This window comes from Antechinus flavipes, chromosome 6 (assembly GCF_016432865.1).
Source record: "Antechinus flavipes isolate AdamAnt ecotype Samford, QLD, Australia chromosome 6, AdamAnt_v2, whole genome shotgun sequence".
NCBI lineage: Eukaryota > Metazoa > Chordata > Mammalia > Dasyuromorphia > Dasyuridae > Antechinus > Antechinus flavipes.
The window spans coordinates 144189117-144211652 of record NC_067403.1 but is presented as its reverse complement, the minus strand read 5'-3'; the positions used below and the strand labels follow the sequence as shown (position 1 = coordinate 144211652).

At 34.5% G+C, this 22536-nt stretch overlaps 1 protein-coding gene across 2 annotated transcripts in view; it reads right to left on the bottom strand.

Annotated features, from left to right (window-relative positions):
* GRID2 (glutamate ionotropic receptor delta type subunit 2) overlaps positions 1-22536 on the bottom strand; it is a 1896723-nt gene that overhangs the window by 379927 nt on the left and 1494260 nt on the right. For both annotated transcript variants that reach the window (XM_051967540.1, XM_051967541.1), the window contains exon 11: positions 1222-1534. In XM_051967540.1, coding sequence (XP_051823500.1) covers positions 1222-1534 — 313 coding nt within the window. The remainder of the gene's footprint in view (positions 1-1221; positions 1535-22536) is intronic.

Below are 22536 nucleotides of genomic sequence, written 5' to 3'. Positions count from 1 at the left end.
AGCACCTAGTATGACAGTTTATACATGATAGGCATTGGTACATATTTGTGCATATCAATCCAATCCAATCAATTCAGTTTAACAAAATTTATTAAAAACCTACTATATGTGAAGCACTATGTTAGACCTTAGGAATACAAGATGAAATTTCCCAGAAGGAACTTATAGTTTAATGGGAAAAAAATACAAATATAGGTTAGTTAAATATTAAATATATGAAGTAAATTGTTGTTCAGTCCTCTTAGTAATATTCAATACTTTGTTGAATATTGAAGATCCCTATTTGGGGTCTTCTTGGCAAAGATACTGGAATGGTATTGCCATTTTCATCTCTAGATTATTTTATAGATGAGGAAAATGAGGCCAATAGGGTTGTGACTTATCCAGGGTCACACAACTAATAAATATCTGAGGCCAGATTTGAATTCAGGAAGATTAGTCTTCCTGCCTCCAAGTCTGACATTCTATTCATACTGCTATGTAGTTATCACCAAAGTAAATACAAAATTATTTTCTGAGTGACCCTAATATGATACAATTCCATCATATAAAGTGACCATAATTGAAACAAAGTATTAATGATTATCAATTATTATTGAATGAAATAATTTGTAAGCGACTAGTCAAGACATTAAATAGTAGCTTAAAAATTGAAAAAATGTAAGGCAAATTTTGAATTAAATGTCATGAAATATAACCATATTGATAAAGAATTAACATTAATCATTAGACTTAAAATGATGCATATGATTTTAGAGTAATTTTGACATAATCAAATATTTACATACCTAAGTATTTGGCTAATAAATAAAAGCTTTGAAAAGAAAAGAGAAGAATCAGATATTTTTGCTGTGCTTAAATTAAAAAATAATAAAACAAAAAGAAAACAACAAATAACTTGTCTGTATATTGAATTAATCACTTCAGAAGACCAGCTTAGCAAATACTCAAAACTTTCAGACGGAAATCTGGTTTGTAATATAGATTTCAATTCTGATCAAATTTTTTTAGAAATGAAATTGAACATATTTTCAAAAGATAATTAACTTTATTAGGTATAGTATACCTGAAGTATGGGAATATATAAGAAATGCTGAGAATTTTTTTCTGCATTTAAATGAATATTTGTGGAAAATTCATAAATATGGAAACTTATTTTAGTGTTTTTTTTGGTTTGTTTGTTTGTTTGTTGTTGTTGGCAATGTTTATTTTTTTCCTTACCTTGCTGAACAAAGGATCCATACACAAACCACATTGAATTGTAGAGTGTGGTAGAAGTCATTGATCCCATTTGTAGACGTGGAGGGTTAAGCCAATTTAAGAGATAAACCAGCAATCCCACGAGGAGTACAGTACCAGCAATGCAAGCCCACAAAGAGAAGTCAAATGGGGCAAGGCAGGCAAACATATCTACTGTCTTTTCAGCCCTGCGCAGCAGCACACCCACAGAGTAGTCCATATAACGTGTTGTAAAGTCTACCACATTTTCACGATCTGGTGTTATGGTTAATGCAGAAATTCCTATGTCAGCTCTCTGAGAAATTGAAAGGAAAAAGGTCTCTGTTAGTAGTATGACCAACAATTTGATTTATAGCAGCTCAACTTAAGGAAATAAAGTTAGCTATCTTGGAAGATAACTTTCTGTACAAAATTAAAAATACTCCAGAAGCATTTCAAAAATAACCATCTATAGATTTTTCACTTTTAATTGTAAATCTAGTCCCACAAGACTTGGTCAAAATATATATTATTTATGAATATAAAATCGCAAACCCCTATTTTATAGATATGGTTGCTAATAACCTCCTACTCTGCTGGATCCACTTATTGAGAACATCATTATTGGAATGGTAAAAAGCATCCCCACTTAGAAAAGTAATTTCCCATGTGATCCTATTCATTGTTAGCACTGAAATGATTTGAATATCTGCTGATGACCACAGTATAGCATTAAATATTCTTGGGTCATTTTTTCATCAAGAAGAGATGTATTGCATTTATTGTTAGAAGTACAAGACCTGCAAATTTTAGATTATTTGCACTTCTGTAGTGGTGAACACTGTCAGATAGGAACAATTTACCTTACCCTAGTTTTATTCTTTAAACCTCTGAGATTCTTTGAGAGATCCATTAAAGATTAAGGACCCTGATGATGCTCCTTGAAGTAATCATCTCATTTCTCAGTGTGTGTCCCTTCAGATCCCTAGGTACATCAACCATAGTTCTAGCAGGTGTTATTTTTATAACATGGTAAGCAGATAGTTAAGAACTTCAGTGAGGGAAATTTACTTTAAGGTGATATTTTAGTACTCATACAACACCAAATAATGAATAAATAACTATCACTTCTGGATCTTATGATAAGAAAACACATTTAAACTACTTAAAGCTGCTTCTAGCTTGAAGTAATGAGCTACTGCTGTGAGTAAAACAGTGTGAAGTCACTTTCAAAGAACCAATAAAAGACTGTTAAATGAAATCATTGAATGATTTTAATTCTTGATTTTTCTCTCACTACGTAAATGAAGCTGAGGTCAGTATTTATCACTCCTGGGGGGAAAATGTGACATGAAAAAGAACATTCCTGATTTAATGCAATACAAGACAAATTATCATAGTTCTCTGAAATAGTAATTCAATGATAGCCAAGAGACCAGCAAGAGTTAATACAATTGCCAAAAATGTCCAATCCAGCATTCTGTAATTGATTTGGTAATGGTAGAATCAAAACTCAGATACTTGTCATTAAAACTAGACAATTGCTTTAGGCAATAGCAACTTCAAATTCTAATCTCTCTTTTTGCAGTTAAGAAAAATTGAAGCTCTCTAGCTCTCTAACCACCAAGTGACTTATCCTAGATTACATAGGTAAATTAGTATAAGATTGGAGCTTACAATCAATATCTCTTATTAAAAAGAGAGATATCAGGATTCTATCAGAATAACTCATTGATCTTTTGATTTAGTGATAAACATACTATTTAAAACTCTTGATGCCTTTTATTTTTTGCACCAACTATTTTCTCACATGCTTTGTATTGCTACATCCTTATTCATATCACCTATCCAGTGAAAAAAAGCCAAATAAAACCAAGGAAAATAGTGATCCCATTAAATAGAACATGCAACATTTCTCTGTGAGGAAGGAGAAATATTTCAACATGTGTTCTCAAGAAGCAAGGGCCAATGAGTCTGGTCTGAGTTCAGCTGTACTCTCCTGCTATTTTTCTTCTCCAGCTTGATCATCCAGTGAATGTTATTTTCCTAGTTTGCATTCCTCATGGTGAAGCTACTCAGGCAAGTCTTTCCACGGTTTTCTGAATGGCTCATCTTTGTCCTTTCTTAAGAAGAAATAACAATGTAGTATAGTGATGTTTCATGATTTGTTTAGCCATTTCATTGTCAATGAGAGTCTACTTTCTATTTAGCATTGAGTTACCAGAAAAAAACCAAATAAACCAAAAACTGCTGTTCTGCTGAATTTGGAATACGTTTTTGACCTGAGAATGCATGGTTTATAGTGTTATTGCTGTGTCAAAGGTTACAAACCAAACAGCCCAGTGACATTTCTTGTTTGAACAATTCACAAATATACAACATTACAATAGCAGGACTGTGCTACACTGCCAATTATTATCTTTTACCATTTTTTGTATTAAAGGAAAACTTAAAAGTTGTTTAATTCTATTCATATAATCATAGCAGCATGGCTTTAGATTTTGAAGAGCCTTCAGAGTTCCTCTAGATCAATGGCAGTTATCTCTGTATATCACTTTGTTTATATTCTTTGACAACTTATTTACTGGAAAGAGACTTAATAATATATTTGTGTTTGGAGCAGAGCCAAATGGCAGAGAGGACACATGTTTCATTCTAAGTTCCCCTTCTCCCCTCACTACTGATTACCAAATTCAGTCTCAAGAAATAATGCTTGACTGGTAGAATCAATGAATATTGGGAGAACAACAAATTATCAGCTGAAGATAATCTGGAATATTGCCAGAAAAGATTTGTCTTGATAAGTGGGAGGAGGCCAGCACAGGCAGGGAGGTAGAACACAGAGGCTAGCACACTGAGCGGACTGGGGGTGGGGGTGGTCTCCGTGGGTGGAGAACTTGCAGGGAGAACTCTACCACAGTGTTGGATGTTCTGCTTTGGTTACAAAGCAGTAGATCAGCAGAGAAGTTACATAAATGCAAAAGGTAGAGTGTACTCCAAAACCCCAGAGTTTAACAGGACCTGGCCAAACCCACCCAGCACAGGAAGTGACTCAGCACAGACCACAACACAGCTGTATTCTGCATCCTATGGCTTTGCCACTTCTTTACTTCTGCAGGGGTCGGGGGACTCTGTCTAAGACAAGTCATACTTTTGTACAGCGGGACTCTTCCCAGGTCAGTGGGTAAGTTATATGCCAGAAAAGACATATAACTCATTAAAAGAAAAAATTGATAAAGTGGAAAAAGAAAACAACTTCCTGAAATGTGAATTGGAAAAGGTAAAGAATTCCCAGGGAAAAAAAAATTTGAACTGGAAAAGGTAAAGAACTCCCAGGAAAGTAGGATTTGTGAATTGGAAAAAGAAAATAACTCATAAAAGATTAATGAAATGGAAAAAAATCCATAGAGCAAAACAACTCATTTAAAAACTCAATTGGACATATACAAAAAGAAGCAAAAAAAGCTAATGAACAAAATAACTCATTACAAATCAAGAATCAGTCAAACAAAACAAAAAAACTAAAAAAATAGAAAAAAGTTAAATATCTACTTGGAAAAACAACAGACCTGGAAAATAGAAATAGGAGAGATAATCTGAAGATTATTGGACTTCCTGAAAATTATGATAAAAAAAGAGTCTAGACACTATTTTACAGGAAATTATCAAAGATAACTGCCCCACTGTAATAGGATTGGAAGATAAAATAGGCATCAAAAGAATTCATCAAACACCTTCTGAAAGAAATCCCAAAATAAAAACTCCAAGGAATAGTGTGGCTAAATTTCAAAACTATCAGACTAAGGAAAAAATATTACAAGCAGCCAGAAAAAAACAATTCAAATACTGAGGAGCCACAATAAGGATAACTCAGGATCTAGCTGCTTCCACATTAAAGAATCAAAGGGCCTAGAATCTGATATTCCGAGAGGCAAAAGAAATTGCAATGCAGCCAAGAATAAACTACCCAAATAAGCTGAGCATTTTCTTCCAGGAAAGAAGATGAACATTCAGTGAAACAGGTGAATTCCATTTATTCCTAATGGAAAAACCTAAAAAAGCTAAGAAAAATTTTGATCTCCAAATATAGGACTCAGGAAAAACATAAAAGATAAAAAGAACTCTTGAGAACTGTATTTCTATTATGGACATACATAAAGAACACGTGTATAATCTGATTTTACTGTTATAATACAAAAAAAGGGAACTAGAAGTGGAAAGAGGATTGTACCAAAAAAAAAGTGGGGGGGGGAAGGAGAGATAAAAAGAAGAAAATTACATCCCATGAAGAGGCAAAGGAAACCTATCATATCTGAGGGAATTTAGGGAGGGGGAGGAACATCGGGTGAATCTTACTCTCATCAGATTTGGCTCAAAGAGAAAATATTAGACATATTTGGTTTACAGAGAAAATTCTCTCACCTCATTAAAATGTGGGAGAGGAAAAAGGAAAAGGAAAAAAGTAATAGGGGAAAGGTATAAGAAAGGGGAAGGGACTCAAAGGGGGTGGCAGGGATTCTAAAGAGAAAGAGCTGCGTGAGTCAATTGGTGCCCATAAGTTTAATACTGGAGAGAGAGTAAAGGGGGAAAGAAAAAGAAAAGCATCTGAGGATAATAAGATGGCAGGAAATGCAGAATTAGTAGTTTTAATCATATATGTGAATGGGATGAACTCTCCCATAAAGCAGAGGCAGATTGCAGACTGGCTCAAAAGCCAGAATCCTACAATATGTTGTTTACAAGAAACACATTTAAAGCAGAATGATACATATAGAGTAAAGGTAAAAGGCTGGAGCAGAATCTATTATGCTTCAGGGGTAGCCATCCTGAGCTCAGATCAAGCAAAAGCAAAAATTGATCTAATTAAAAATGATAAGGAAGGAAACTATATCTTGCTAAAGGGTAGCAGAGACAATGAAGCAATAGCAATACTAAACTTATATGCACCAAGTGGTATAGCATCTAAATTCCTAAAGAAGAAGTTAAGAGAGTTACAAGAAGAAATGGACAGCAAAACTATAATAGTAGAAGATCTCAACCTTGCACTCTCATAATTAGATAAATTAAACCACAAAACAAATAAGAAAGAAGTTAAAGAGGTAAAAAGAATATTAGAAAAGTTAGGTATGATAGCTATTTGCAGAAAACTGAATGGAGATACAAAGGAGTATACTTTCTTCTCATCACTTCATGGAACCTATACAAAAATTGACCATCTATTAGGACATGAAGACCTCCAAATTAAATACAGAAAGGCAGAAATAGCAAATGCATCCTTTTTAGACCATGATGCAATAAAAACTACATTCAACAAAAAGCTAGGGGTAAATAGACAGAAAGTAATTGGAAACTAGATAATCTCATCCTAAAGAATGAATGGATGAAACAGCAAATCATAGACACAATTAATAATTTCACCCAAGAAAATGAAAACAATGAGACAAGCGTACCAAAATTTGTGGGATGCAGCCAAAGTGGTAATAAGGGGAAATTTTATATCTTTAGAGGCTTACTTGAATAAAATAGAGAAAGAGAAGATCAGTGAATTGGGCTTGCAACTAAAAAGCTAGAAAAAGACCAAATATAAAACTAGCTTTGAAATTCTAAATTTAAAAGGAGAAAATAATAAAATTAAAGTAAAAAAAAACTATTGAATTAATAAATAATACTAAGAGTAAGTTTTATGAAAAACCCAACAAAATAGATAAACCTTTGGTAAATTTGATTAGAAAAAGAAAAGTGGAAAATCAAATTGTTAGTCTTAAAAATGAAAAGGGAGAAAAATGAAGAGGAAAATAGAGCAATAATCAGGAGTTATTTGCCCAACTTTATGCCAATAAATTTGATAATTTAAATGAAATGGATGATTGCCTTCGAAATATAGGCCATACAGATTAACAGAGGAGCAAGTAAATTGGTTAAATAGTCTCATTTTAGAAAAAGAAACAGAATAAGCTATTATTCAACTCCCTAAGAAAAAATCCCGAGGATCAAATGGATTTACAGGTGAATTCTACCAAACATTTAAAGAAAAATTAACTCCAATGCTATATAAACTATTTGAAAAAATAGGGAATGAAGTCCTACCAAATTCCTTTTATGACACAGATAGGGTACTGATACCATGACTTTTTATTGAATGTAGATGTAATCATCATGATCTGAAAAGAATGCATTTACTATTTCTGCCTTTCTGCATTTGAATTTGAGATCTTTATGTCCTAATATATGGTGAATTTTTGTATAGATTCCATGAACTGTTGAGAAGAAAGTGTACTGCTTTCTGTCTCCATTTAGTTTTCTCCAAACATCTAGCATACCTAACTTTTCTAGTATTCTATTTACCTCTTTAATGTCCTTCTTATTTATTTTGTGGTTTGAGTTATCTAGTTCTGAGAATGCAAGATTGAGATCTCCCACTATTATAGTTTTGTTGTCTATTTCTTCTAGTAGCTCTCTTAACTTTTCCTTTAGGAATTTAGATGCTATGCCACTTGGTGCATATATGTTTAATATTGATATTGCTTCATTATCTATGCTTCCTTATCTCTTTTAATTAGATAAATTTTTGCTTTTGCTTGATCTGAGATCAGGATGGCTACCCATGCTTTTCTTGAATTCACCTGAAACATAGTACGTTCTGCTACAGCTTTTTACCTTTACTTTTTATATATTGCCCTACTTCAAGTGTGTTTCCTGTAAACAACGTATTGCATGATTCTGGCTTTTAATCCAGTCTGCTATCTGCTTCCATTTATGAGGGAGTTTACCCCATTCACATTTATGGTTAAAATGACTAATTCTATATTTCCTGTTATTTTGTTATCCTAAGATTATGCTTTTCTCTTTCCTTTCCTCCTTATCCCCCACTCCCCATTATTAAACTTATGAGCACCACTTGCCTCATGAAGCCCTCCCTCTTTAGGATCCCTTCGTGTCTCTTAGAGTCCCTCCCCTTTCCTTAAACCTTTCCCTTACAATTTCTGAATTCCTCTCTATTTAGCTTAACCCTTTCCTTTTTGCTTTTCCCCTCCCACTTTTCAATGAGGTGGGAGAAATTTCTAATATGGCTAACATTTTCTCTTTGGGCCAATTGTGATGAGAGTAAGATTCATACTATGTTCATCCTCCTCCTTTCTTTCCCTCAGATGTAATAGGTTTTCTTTGCCTCTTTTTTGAGATGTAGTACCCCCACTTTTCCCTTTTTCTATTACTGTCCATATCTAGATCCTTTTTTATATTATAACACTAAAACCAAATTATATACGTACTCTGTATGTATACCCCCAACAGAAATGCAGTTCTCAAGAATTCTTTTTACCTTTTTATTCTTCTCTTGAGTCCTCTATTTGGAGGTCAAACTTTCTGTTTAGCTCTGGCTTATTCATCAGAAATAAATGGAATTCACCCATTTCATTGAATGTCCTTCTTCCCTGCAATAAAATGCTCATTTTGGCTGGGTAAGTTATTCTTGGCTGCATACCAAGTTCTTTTGCTTTTTGGGATATCAGATGCCAGGCTCTTTGATCCTTTAATGTGGATGCTCCTAGATCCTGAGTAATCCTTATTGTGTCTCCTTGGTATTTGAGTTGTTTTTTTTTTTTTTTTTCTGGCTGCTTGTAATACTTTTTTTCTTGGTCTGATAGTTCTGGAATTTAGCCACAATATTTCTTGAAGTTTTAATTTTGGGATCTCTTTCAGTAGGTGATCAATGAATTCTTTCAATGTCTTTTTTTACCTCCTGATTCTACAACATCTGGGCAGTTCTCTTTGATGATTTCCTGAAAAATAGTGTTTAGGCTCTTTTTTTCATCATGATTTTCAGGGAGTCCAATAATCCTTAGATTATTTCTCCTAGATCTATTTTCCAGGTCTGTTATTTTCCCAAGTTGGTATTTGTTATGGGCCAGAAGTTTGTACTTGAAACATGGATTCTTACAAGTTGGTAACTCAGTAGAATTGATAAGACAAAGGTTATCTCATTTAGCATGGTGATTAATAGTTTTCTAATTCAGTACATGAATTTAGTACTTAATGTAATTCTACAAGATTAACAACTATGATGTAATTAAAATAAAGCATTTAAAGCTGGAACAAACACAGCCAGAGTCAGAGCCACAGAAGAAAAGAGGACTTGAGATGGGAGCTCAAGCTCTTGGAGCCAAAGAGAGATAGATTCATTCCATCTTCATCAGCCTCGTGGTGACTCACCTATCCTCCTGCTCCCCTCACTGAGACCAAGGCCTGTCTAACAGACCTCAAGAAAGCTAACTGGGCCCCAGGCAAGGAGACAATAAAGAATTTGGACTTTTGGACTTTAACACCTAGCTATTCTTGTAGTGATTACTCTACTGAAACAAAGGCTGCTCTAATATCTCCAGAAAACCAATGGAGAACACTATAGGTATTTAACATTTTTTTCCTATTTTTTTTCTTTTTTCTTTCTTTCTTTTTTTTTTTTTTTTTGTTTGTTTGTTTCAGTTTTTGCTTGACTGATCCTTGGTGTCTCCTTGAGTCATTCATTTCCATTTGTTTAATTCTGATTTTTAATGAATTATTTTCTTCATTTACTTTTAAAATTTTCCTTCTGTAATTGTCCAAATGAGTTTTTAAGTGAGTTGTTTTGTTCTAAGGAATTTTTTTTCCCATTTTGCCAATTTTACTTTTGAAGGAATTATTTTCTTTTTCCAATTCACGAATTCTGTTTTTCAGGGAGTTGTTTTCTTTTCCCACTATATCTTTTAATGAGTTACGTGCCTTATCCAGACCCTCTTGCGAAGTTTTCCTTTCCTTTCCCCATTTTTCTTCTAGCTCTCTTTTAAGAGGCTTTTAAATTTCTCCTAGGAGAGCCTTATGTGGTGGTGACAACATCATATCCATCTTTGGGTTTTCATCTACAGACAAACTGTTTTTAGTTTCCTCGGGGTTTGAAATCTGCTCTCTTTCAGTATAGAAGCTATCTATATTTAGAGTTGCTTTGCCTTTTTATTCATTTTAACAACACCAACAAAAAAGCTGCAGTCTGCTTTGGGGGCAATGAGGGATTACCAAGTTTACTTAATAGACAATAGGAAGTGGCAGCACAGCTGCAGCAAAAGGCAGTGTCTGTGCTGGGATTAGTGTTTGTGCTGGGATTAGCAATTGTATGCTGAGATCATGCTGAGTCCCTCCTGGTGCTGGGTAGGTGTGGCCAGGTTGCGAGAGACTCTAGCTTTTTGGGATTATAGTATTTACCCGCTATGTTTATAGCTTCTCTGCTGGTCTACTGGCTTGCTGCCAGGGCAGAGTAGCTGACAATGTGGTAAAGTTCTCCCCGCAGATTTTCAGCCAGCAAAAACCACATCCTACCCCTCTCCAGTCTGCTCAGGGTGAACTGTTTGCTATGCTCTCACTGCCCGTCTGCCTGAGTCTGCACTTGGCCTATCCCCATTCTGTTCCATGCGTGAGCAAAAATAGACTTTTTCTGGCGAATTTTGAGATGATCTTCTATTGGTAATGTGTTGTACTCCCAATTTGTGGCTTTTGACAGTCAAGCACTAATTCAGAGGCTGAGTTTAGTAAAAATAGTTTGAGGGTAGAGGAGAGCTCATAAAGATGCATGTGTCCTTTCTGCCATCTTGTCTCCACCCCCCTGATTTTATTCAATATTTAACTACTAAGGGACAATGAATAGCTGGTCTTGATGTCAGGTAGGATTTATAAGAAGGCATCACTTGCCACACCATCAGAGTACTTACATCTATAAATATATGGAACCACTTGAATTTTTAAATATTGCTTACATTTTAAGTATTTTATTAAAATTTCAAAGTATTTCATATATGTTACCTTCTCTCTGAAGAATTGTGTGATTATTGTATCTATAAATAGACTATATCTTTTTTCTTATAGATATAGTAAACTATTTTAGGAGATTATGGATATTATTTTCAAGGCTTCTGAAATTTCTTCTGATTGAATTATATCATCTTCAAACAGAATCATCTTTAGGAAGTTATTAGGGATTCTTTTTCCATTTGTATCCAACACATGGCCTCCACAATGATGGAAAAATGACTTTGGCAATCATGAATCCCTTATTTTTATGTCTTGTTCAGGGGGTATCACCAACAAAATTAATTGTGTTGTGACATCTTCCAAGGAATTATTCATGACTTTGATAGGAGATGGACTTATAGGAGAAGAGATTTGATACCTGCCTTTGCCCTACTGAATCAAATGCTTTTTTAAATAGTGAAGAACAAATAAATTTACTCAAAAGAGAAAAACAGAGAACCTACACTGTATATCAGCCATATTAATCAATGTTGTTTTTACACTATTTAAAATAATTAGACAGTATAAAATATTGCTGTTGTGTAGGAAATGATAAAGCTTGTAGATTTAGAAAAATATGGAAAGGGTTGGACTTATGAAGAAAGATGTCATCCACATTCGGAGAAACAGGACAAACAAGTAGAATATAGTCTGATATAAACATATATGAATGGATGTCTTTATATATGCATATGATTATAGATATCCATATGTATGTGTGTGTATACATAGAAATATTTCCATGTTTAATTGAAGTCTTCTTGGGGGAAGGAGGAGGCAAAAAGAAAAAAAATAAATTAAAATGTACACACCAGAGAACACAGAATATATAAACACCTTTGATCATAATGTGTAGTATTTATCATGTAGACTTTCTTGAAATGGATATCTATTGTTTTATATTTTGAAACCTCTCCTATGTTTTGCTGTAAACATGGTAAATTTTTTTCTTATTTTTTAAATTTTGTATTTAAGTTTTAAGTAAATAAGGGGGGAAAGAAAATGAAAATGAGATATCCAAAAAATATTAGTTAATAACATGATGCCAATACCCATATCAGCAGAATATAAATAACCTTTATATTCTAAAATAGTTAGAATAGCTCTCTTTGTGGTGGGAAAGAAATGGAAACCGAGGGGATGCCCATCAATTGAGGAATGACTGAACAAGTTGTGTTATATTATTGTAATGGAATACTATTAAGAAAGGATGAGCTCAGTGATCTTAGAAAAATATGAATAGACTTGGATGAACTAATAAAGAGAGAGATGAACAGAACTAAATGAACATTGTATGCAATAAAAGCAATCAATTTTAAAGAATCATTTTGACTGAAGTCTTTTTAACTTTTTTAAATACCCAAACTAACTACAAAGGCCATATGAAAGAAGATGTTATCTGCATCCAAAAAAAGAACTGATAAATAGAAATATATAGAATTTTATATACGTACACACATACACACACACACACACACACACACACACACACACACACACACATTTGTGTGTAAGGGTATTTCTGGGGCAGGAGAAGAGAAAAAAAGGAAAAACAATTATGTGATAACCTTTTATATATTTAGAAGGAATAGCAAGTTGTATTTGAATAGATTTGCAATTTTACAAGCAATTATCTTTTATTTTTATTATATTATGTTATGGAATGCTTGTTTTATTGCATAAATTAAAAACAAAATAAGTAAAAAAAAATTAAATGGCCAACAACATGGAGGCAGTGAGCAGGAGTATATTGATTTCTGGACTTATATTCATGAAGCACTCAGTTAAATAACATCTTAGATACTGCTTAAATCACAGAGATTTGGACCTCAGTTTTCTCAACTATAAAAGGAAAAGGCTAGACTTGATGGCCTTTAAAGTCTCTTTTAGCTTTAAATCTACGATTCTTTCAAGAAACAAAATGTACTATGAAATACTGTCAAATTTATATTTATAAATGTTTGAACCCTCTCTTTGTCTGTAAGGTTTTAATTAAGTTAAGAATTTTAGGAGGCAAAAAAAGAAAGGAAAGCATCCAGACATTATGGGATAGCTAGTACCAAGCCATAGAACTTGAAGGTAGAGTGACCAGTGTAAGGAGCAACAAATAGGTCAATATGGCTGGATCATTAATTGTGTGGAAGGAAGTAAAATGTAAGACTGAAAATTTAGGAGGAAGTCAAGTTGTAAAGAGTTCTGTATTTGAACCAAAATTCTTTATACTTAATACTGCAGGTAATAGTGGGTAAGATGAGGGAGAACCAGAAGAGAACAATGTCTCAAAGATACAGTAGGTGATCAAAAGTTTTAAACGTTAGAAAGAGTTAAGATGAATGAGAACTGAGTAAAGGCCATAAGATTTGTCAATTAAGAGTAACTTTTAAAGAGTAGTTTCAGTTGTATTTAACACATTTACAAAAATTGATCATGTATTAGGATATAGATGTCATGTAAAATTGCTGAATCAAATGATAGCAAGTAGACTATGAAAGATATTAGAAATATTATACACTAAGATCAGGTTAGATTTATACCAGGAATACAGGTTCCTTTTAACATAAAGAAGACCATAAACAAAATAAATGAAGTTAATAATATAAATAATAAAAATTACCCAATCATATCAATAGATATTGAAAAGGGTTTTGACAAAATGTAACTCTCATTTCTAACACAATAAAAAGGAAAATGACAAAAATGACAAAGGTTTGGAGAAATACACACATACATATATTGTTTTTGTGCAGTTGTGAATTAATCCAATTATTCTGGAAAGCAATTTGGAACTATACTCAAAAAACTATTAAACTGTGTATAGCTTTTGACCTAGCCAATACACTACTAGGTCTATGCCCCAAAATAGATTAAAGAAAAAAGAGATGTACACATACATAACTATTTGTAGCAGCTCTTTTTATAGTGGCAAAGATTTGAAAATTGAAGGGATTTCTATCACCTAAGTAATGGATGAAAAAATCATGGTATGTGAATGTGATGGAATACTATTTTGATGTAAAAAATGATCAAAGGGATGGTTTAAAAACACCTGGAAAGGCATGTGTGTGTGTGTGTGTGTGTGTGTGTGTGTGTGTGTGTGTGTATACCAATTCAAAGTGAAGTGAGCAAAACCAAGAAAACAGCCTATATAATAAGAGCAATTTTGTGAAGGTAATCAACTATAAAAAACTTAGTAATTGATCAATATGATGATTCATCACAACTCCAAAGGATTCTGGTTATAAAATGCTATCGATCTCCTGATAGAGAACTGATAGATTCAGAGTAGTGACTGAGTCACATTTTTCCCTTTATTTTTTTGCCTTTTTTCCTGAATATGACTAATATGGAAATATATTTTGCATGACTTTATATATAAAATGAGTGTCTTATTTCTTGTCTTCTCATTGGAAAGGTGGAAGAGAACTTGCAACTATAAATGAGATGAAAAATTTTAAAATGTTCTATAAATGTTATCTTTAATGGTGACGTGAAAGCAGAAATCAAATTATAAAAGATTTAGAGGAAGTGAGAGAAGAAGTAAAAGTCTTTAGTATAATTATGTTTCTCAACATGTTTACCCTAGAAGAGTAGGAAAGATATGGCAGGGATAGTAAGTGACTAAGTGAAAGCTTTGTTTCAAAGGTATACCTGGTAAGGTTTTAGGCTGCCAGGAAAAAAAAAAAGTGATTACAGGGATAAAGTGGAGATAAAAAAGAGAATGGAAATAATAGCAGGGACAATTTGTTGAAGAAGATGGAAGGGAATGAAGTTCAGTGCATTCAGAAGAGCTGGCCTTGCCAATGAGAAGGAATACTTCCTTGTCTGAGATGGGAATAAGGGAGGAGGTAAGGGAAGATGTCTCGGCAATATGAAATGAGAAAAACAGGGGCCTTGGAGAATGGCCTCGTTTTTTAAAAAATGAAATATAAGCGAAAGCCTTTAGCAGAGTGTATGAAGGACTGAAAACTTGAGGAAAGGCCAAAGGATTCTCTATCAAGTCTCTATCAAGAATGGTATAGAGAATTCTTTAAAGAGGAGTAGAATGATTAGCTTGCAGTAATGATGTCCCAGTTGAGATTAGATAACATCCATTTGAAATGGATCCAATTAAGCATGGTTTCTTGGTTTCTTTTCTGTTCAGCAGTACTTGAATAAGAATATAGAAAGTGAACTGCTGGAGTAATTTAGAATTGGGTTTATTAAGTCATGTTATCTACTGAAAAAAAAGGCAAGGAATTCTAGAATAAAGAATGGTGTAATGCAGAATTTGTTCAACTGTGGATCCACTTTAGTGTCTGCCTATCCTGCAGATGATCTTCAGAATTTTGCTTAGACAATTCAAATGGAAGCTATTCAGTTTTCTGACATGGTACTGGTGTATTGTCCAGTTTTCAAAGGCACACAACAATGAGTTGTTGCAAAATGCTCTGTAAATCTTCAATTTGGTAGCCAGTCTAATACCTCTCTTACCTTTGAGCCTCCGGAACAATGAGCTAGCATGGCAATGCATGATCTTTTTATCAATGTGGACATCCCTCAAAAATACACTGTCAAGGTAAGTAAATTTCAAAACTTATCCATTTGCTGTAACAAATAGTTTCACATATAAATGTATGATGCTGGCTGATAGAATAGATAGATTGTTTTCTTGGGGTTAAATTGTTTGCCAAAATTAACACAAGCAGCAAAGAATTGATACATACTTTGTTACATGTCAGGTTCAGAGGCTACATTGAGTGCAAAATCATCTGCAAACATAAAATCATGAACCAACACTCTCCACTCTAGTTTTGGCTTGTAGTGTTTTCAAGTTAATGAATGTACCATCGATGCAGTAGCTGACTTTGATTCTATGTCTGTCCTCACTGAAGGCATTTAACAACATGGCTGAAACATTATGCAAAAAAAGCATGGGAGCAAGCACACAGCCTTGTTCCACTCCATTGGTGACTGGGAAATCTTGAGGGCATTTCCCATTGTTCAGAGCCCCAGACAACCTGACATCATGAAACTGACTTAGTATACTGAAGAACTTCTCTGGACAACTGGATTTTAAAATAATTTTTCCATAAGTCCTCATAGCTGATAATGTCAAAGACCTTCGTCAGATCTATAAATGTTGTATACAGACATCTGTTCTGCTCCTGGAATATTTCTAGAGTATTGGGCAGTCAATACCGTATCGAGTGTTCCTCAGCCCCTTCTGAAGCCACACTGGCTCTCGGGTAGATGACCTTTTCTAGATACAGGGTCAGCCTGTTAAGGAGGACTCTAGCAATTATCTTGCCAGCAATGCCTAAGTAAGAGAATCCTCTTCACCTCCTATGATTATCACAGGACAACATAATCCCTTTACCTTCATAAAGATGGACACTGGAGGCATCTTTGAATTCCTGGGGCATGACATCCTCTTGCCATATAATCCAGAAAATTTTAATCAGTCTTTGTATGAGCAATGGACACTTCACCTTGTAAATCTCAGCTGGAATAGAATCAGCACTTGGTGCTTTATCACACAAAAGTAGCCTAATGGCATTGAAAACATCTTCAGTTGGAACTTCAGCTGGAGAGTGATTGATTACAACTTGAGTTAAATGATCAATAGTGTCAGCATTGATTGATGATAGTCTGTTGAGGACACCATGGAAGTGTTCATCTCATCTCTCTAGGATCATGTTCTTATCGTTAATCAATGTGGCACCATCAACACTGAGTAGTTGAGATACACTATAAGTCTTTGGCCCAAAAATAGCCTTCAGTGCATTTTAAAAATACTTTGGATTGTTGCTGGCGGCATAAAATCGAATTTCATTTGCCTTTTTACTGAGTCAAGAATCCTACATCTCTCTAAGTTTTGATTGTACTGTATTTTTGATGGAATTGAAATGCTATCTTCTCAGAGATGGATAAACTATCCTGCTGGTACACTCTATGTAGTTCTCATTTTTCATTTAGCAGCTTCTGAATTTCCTTATCATTTTAATCAAACTAGTCTTGCTGTTTGTGAGTATTCTGACTCAGATGAGCTGTCCACTCCTTTTCTGTTCCATTGTTTCTAGCTGTGATTTGGCTCAACTTACCCTCCACGTTGGCAACAAACTGTTCCTGCTCAAAGAAGCATTCTAATCTTTTGACATTAATTCTTTTAGTAGTCTTTTGTCTTGGGGCTGCTACTTATTGCATATGAATATTCAGTGTGGAACGGATAAGTCTATGATCAATCCAGCACTTTGCACCACACCTTTCCTCAGTCACTCTCACATCCTATCTCTTCTTACAATCACATTAAATGCCAATGTTTGCTGCAAGGGTGTATCCATGAAGTTTTGTTACATTTAGGTAAATGGAATACAGTGTTGGTGAGGAGAAGTACAAGTCTTCAATAGTAAAATGACCATTATTGTTCCTGTTTCCAGCTCCATTCCTCCCAAGGACTTCCTGACATGCCTGCTAGTCTGAGCCTACTCTAGATTTAAAATCACCCAGAATTATAAGCTTGTCCTCTTTTGGCACTTTGATGATACAGCTCTCCAAATCTCCATAAAATTTTTCTTTGACCTCATCAGGGTTGTGGGAGCATAGGCATTGATGATGGCAGCATGGCATTTTCCTGCAAGGGGTAATCATATTGTCATGAGCCTGTCATTCATTCCTTTTGGAAGCATGTGAGCCTGTTTACTAGATAAATTTTGTTTGCAAAATCTGCACCAGCTTCATGCCTTTCACTGCAGCAACTTCAGAACAATGTGTGTCCAGCTCTAATGTCAGTAAGTTGTACTTCATTTGCCAGCCTAGTTTCACTCAGGGCTGCTATTTGGATGTGGTATCTGTCAAGTTCTCTCACAACAAGAGCTGTTGTTCTTTCAGGTCTACTGGATTTTATGTTGTCTATAAGTGTACACATATTCCATGTACTAATGGTGAGAGGAATCATTTTTTCAGAATATTTTGTACATTTTTTAGTGTCTCAACCACAGAGTGAGATCCTCAGCTCCTAGGGTAATCAGGCCAGGGCTGGGTAAGCAGACAATTTTTAGAGCACCTTTTCTAGCCCCATCCTCATGAGCAGTACATTCCTAAAATGTATGCTCAGACACCCAGGGGCTGCTGAATTCCAATGCTGCTTTCAGTGAGAAGACAACCCTCTGGCCTGAGCCACCTGTGTACACCTCCAGTGTATCGAACCTGCTGCTTCATCACTCACCTTTTGCCACAGGACTTTGAGAAAGGTAAAAATGGTAAAATGATATGGTAATATCTTTTGATTTATGGTTAAATTGGATTTAAGTGAGGCAGAGTTGCACAAAGTCATCTACCTCACTTTTCTAAAGCCATCATTGTTCAGTGGCAGGACAGAGTCAAAATGACTCATGATGACTTAAGTTGCTGTGGATGACGTTGTCTTCAATGTTTTACCAAGCTCTAAATATTCCATAACACCTGAGTCAGCTATCTTCATTGCCACTGGAACAAATGGTTCTTATCCACCCATTCCACCAGAGGAAGTCTTTATATGCCTGGGGCAGACACCCCCCTAACTCAACACAGGGTTTCAGACCCTTTGCTTCTTGGAGCCGCAGATGAGAGTTAGGTGGATCAGATGGCCAACAAAGGTGGAAAGCAGCCATGTAAAGGGCTCAGCAGCTTTCATACCCTAGGTACTAGTCTTCCCTGAACACACCCTATACCCAGGACAGTACATATAGTGCAAAGGTGATAGTAGATTGCAAAACTGGTTGATTGTTATCCTTCATTCTTAAAAGAGAACTAAAATGCATCACTATATTAGAATCAAGTTACAGTGTATCTGACTATGGCTGATAGATTTGAATTAGAAATACTCTACCACCATTTGGACATAAATAATACATGTGAACATTTGGGATAGATACTCTAAATTTGCACATCTTGAATTTCTTTTGAGTTATTTCAATTCTGTTCTGTTCATAGAGTATATCACCTTTTCTGAGGATTGCTGGGCAGTACTATATCATTTTGTGTCCCATGTCACACAATCAATTCCAAAGTTAAGGTAGACTTTGAGAGTGTCATTGTAATACTTTTTCTGATGATCAAATAAACACCTGTCCTGTATAAGTTCTCCATACTTTTTTTTTTTGCAAATATACCTTGGCATTTAAATAATGTGACCAGTAAATTCGTGTTTTATTTTCTGCAGTAGAATAAGAATGCTTGGTGGCTTAATTTGAAAAAGGACCTCTGTGCTGGTATCTTATCCTGCCAAGTAAGCTTTCAAATCAAGACTATTAAAATGGAAGTGATTCAGTTTACTGACATGTGCCGGTAAACTATCCAGATTTTATAAGCATGCAGCAATGAGATCAGTACAATGGCTCTGTAGACCTTCAGTTTATTAGTAAATCTTATCTCACTCACATTTTCCTTTGGAGTCTCCCAAACAATAAGCTGATTGTGACAATGCATGGGTCAACCTCATTCAATGTATACATCAATGTGCTACATGAAAATGAAAAAATGAGAACTCTACAGGAGTCTGTGAAAGAAATGAGGAGTAGAGTTATGAAGATCATGGTGAACATAAATAACAAGTTTGGAAGTCATCTTATCCTATTGCATATTCTTTCTTATTAAATCTCAGTTCTAGATTACTCCTTCTAACCATCTCCTAATGTTCCTATTCACACTGAACACTCTTGAGTACAACACAATTCATGTTATATAACTTCAACTGAGCCCTCAATGTAGCAAAGCAATCTTTTTATTCCTCTATAATTGATCCTCAACCTCACTCCTCATAAATGATATTCCAGATATTCTCTTTTTTCATTATATCTCTGATAATTCCCCTTCCTCCTTCTATTTTGATTGATGACTATGCCTTTTACTTAATTCTTCAAGATTTCTCTGCTGTATCTGACACTCTTAACCATACTTTCTCTTTCTCTCTCTCTCTCTCTCTCTCTCTCTCTCTCTCTCTCTCTCTCTCGCTAATGGGTCTACTTATTCGATTTTCCATTCAGTTACTAAAGTGATCTTCTCAAAGTGTAGTTGTGATCCTGTTACTCCAATATATAAAATAAATATATATATAAAATATATATATTATATATTATATATATATATATTATATATATATATATATATATATAAAATAAAATATTCTATCTTGCATTCAAAGTCCTTCAAAGAAGCCCTCTCTCTTGAGACCATCATAATATCTGATGGCTTAACTATCATCTCTATGCAGATGATCCCCAAATAATTCCCAGCCTGTCAATCCTTTTAACTTCAATATCACATCACCAGTTTTATACTGGATGTTTCTAATAGAATGTCTTGGAGACATCTTAAGCTCAACATATCTAAAACAGAGCTCAATATCTTTCTGCCTAAACCATCTCTTCTTCCAGACTTCCTTATTTCCCTAAATGACACCATCATCAGGTCCCCATATTAATAACATCAGGATTATTGTGGATCTCTCACTCTCACCCCAGATACCTAAGTAGTTATATATTTTCAATTCTGCTTTCCCAATGTCTCTTATGTCTGATTCTTTTATCATTTTTACTAATTCAGGTCCTAAATGCAATTCATTTGAGTGAATGCAGCAGCCTATTGGTTGGTCTCTCTTCTTCAAGTCTCTTCTCATTCCAGTCCATCCTTTATTTTGCTTCCAAAATATTTTTCCTTTAATGTAATTCTGACTATACAACTTTTTAAATCAACTCCAATGGCTTCCTATTTCCTTTGAAATATAATATAAACTAAATTGATCAATCAATAAACACTTATTAACTGCCTACTATGTATGAGACACTGTGCTAAGTAATTGAGATACTAAAAGAAGTAAAAGACAGTCCCTACCCACATGGAGTTTACAATTTGATAGAGGAAACACCATTCAAATAAATACATAAGAAAAATATACAGGATAAATAGGAAATGATAAATGGAGAGAAGGCACTCAAATTAAGAATTGGGCAAGGATTTCTTTACTAGGTAGAGTTTTACTTGGTATTTAAAGAAAAATAGGAAAGTCAATAGATGAAGCAGAAAAGGGAGAGTCTTCCAGCCCTGGTAGGAAGTGTGTGTGGGGGTGGTAGGAAGTCAGTGAAAATGCTTGAAGCTAAGAGATGAAGTGTCTTGTTTGTGGCTGAAGGCCAATGTCACTGGATCAAAGAATACGTGCCAAGAGAGCAAAGTATAAGAAAACTGAAAAGGTTGGAGTGACTATGTTATGAAAAGCTTTAAATACCAAATGGACCATTTTGGTTGATATAGGAGGTAACAGTGAGTTTAGTGACAGGATCAGAAATACACTTTAGGAAAATTACTTCAGTTTCTGAATGGAGGATGGATTAGTCTGGAGAGAGATTAGAAGCAGGTAGACCCAATAGCAAGTTATTACAGTAATTTAGATGTAAGATGAAGAGGGCTTATACTAGAGTAGTGACAGTGTCAGAAGAGGGAAGGAGGTATATTTAAGAGATGTTGCAAAGGTGAAATGGGTCTCGGAAATAGATAATATATAAATGATCTATGTAAGTGGACAAGATGACTTCTACATTGTGAGCCTAAATGACTGGGAGGATAGGATTGGCCTGTACATTAATAGGGGATTACAACAAGAGACACTAAGATTATTGACATACTGAATTTAAGAAGTATACTGAATATGCAATTTGGAATGTCTAAAAAGCAATTAAGAATGGGAGTTTGAATGTCAGTGGAAAGACTGGGGCAAAATCTATATATTTCATAATTATCAGTGAAAAAATGGTAATTAAGTTTATGAAAACATCATAGGAAATTATATAAAGAAGAGAAGAGGGCCATGGAAAAACTTCAAGGACCAATAGTCAGTTTAGTTTTTGAAGCTATATGCAACCTTAATCCAAATAGCTTTTCAGTTTCAAATAGCATTATTTTGCTTTGTACATTCTGCAATCCAGTTAAATTGATCTTTTCACATGTGGATCAGTTTTTTCATGCCTTGGAATGAACTCTCTTGGTACTACAACCTTTCAGATTCTCTTGTCTTCCTCCGAGATGTAGTTCAGGCATTATTGGTATAAAGTCTTCCCTGATTCCCTCAACTGCTAATGTATTTCCTCCCAAACAGCCTTATATTTAAGTACTTGCTATATATCTATATTTGTTAATTTTATATTACATTGTATATATTTTCACATATAGTTATTGTGTTTTCCCACTAAAATGTTGAGGTCCTTGCTAATAGGAAATGTTTAATCTTTTGTATCTGTATCCTCAGTGTCTATCATCGTTCCTGGCACATAGTAAGCATGTAATAAATGCTTGTTGACTGATTGTGTTAGAGAGAATATCTGGAAGTAGTTGTAGGGAGCAAAGAATAATCACCATGACCACAGAAGTGAGGTTATGAGAGAAAGTATAGTCAGTATTGGAAAGAGTGGTAAGGAAAACAAGTCAACAAGAGTTTCTTTAAGTGACAGATGATAGAAAGAGGAATAAAGAAAAGGTTTAAGGTGAAAGGAA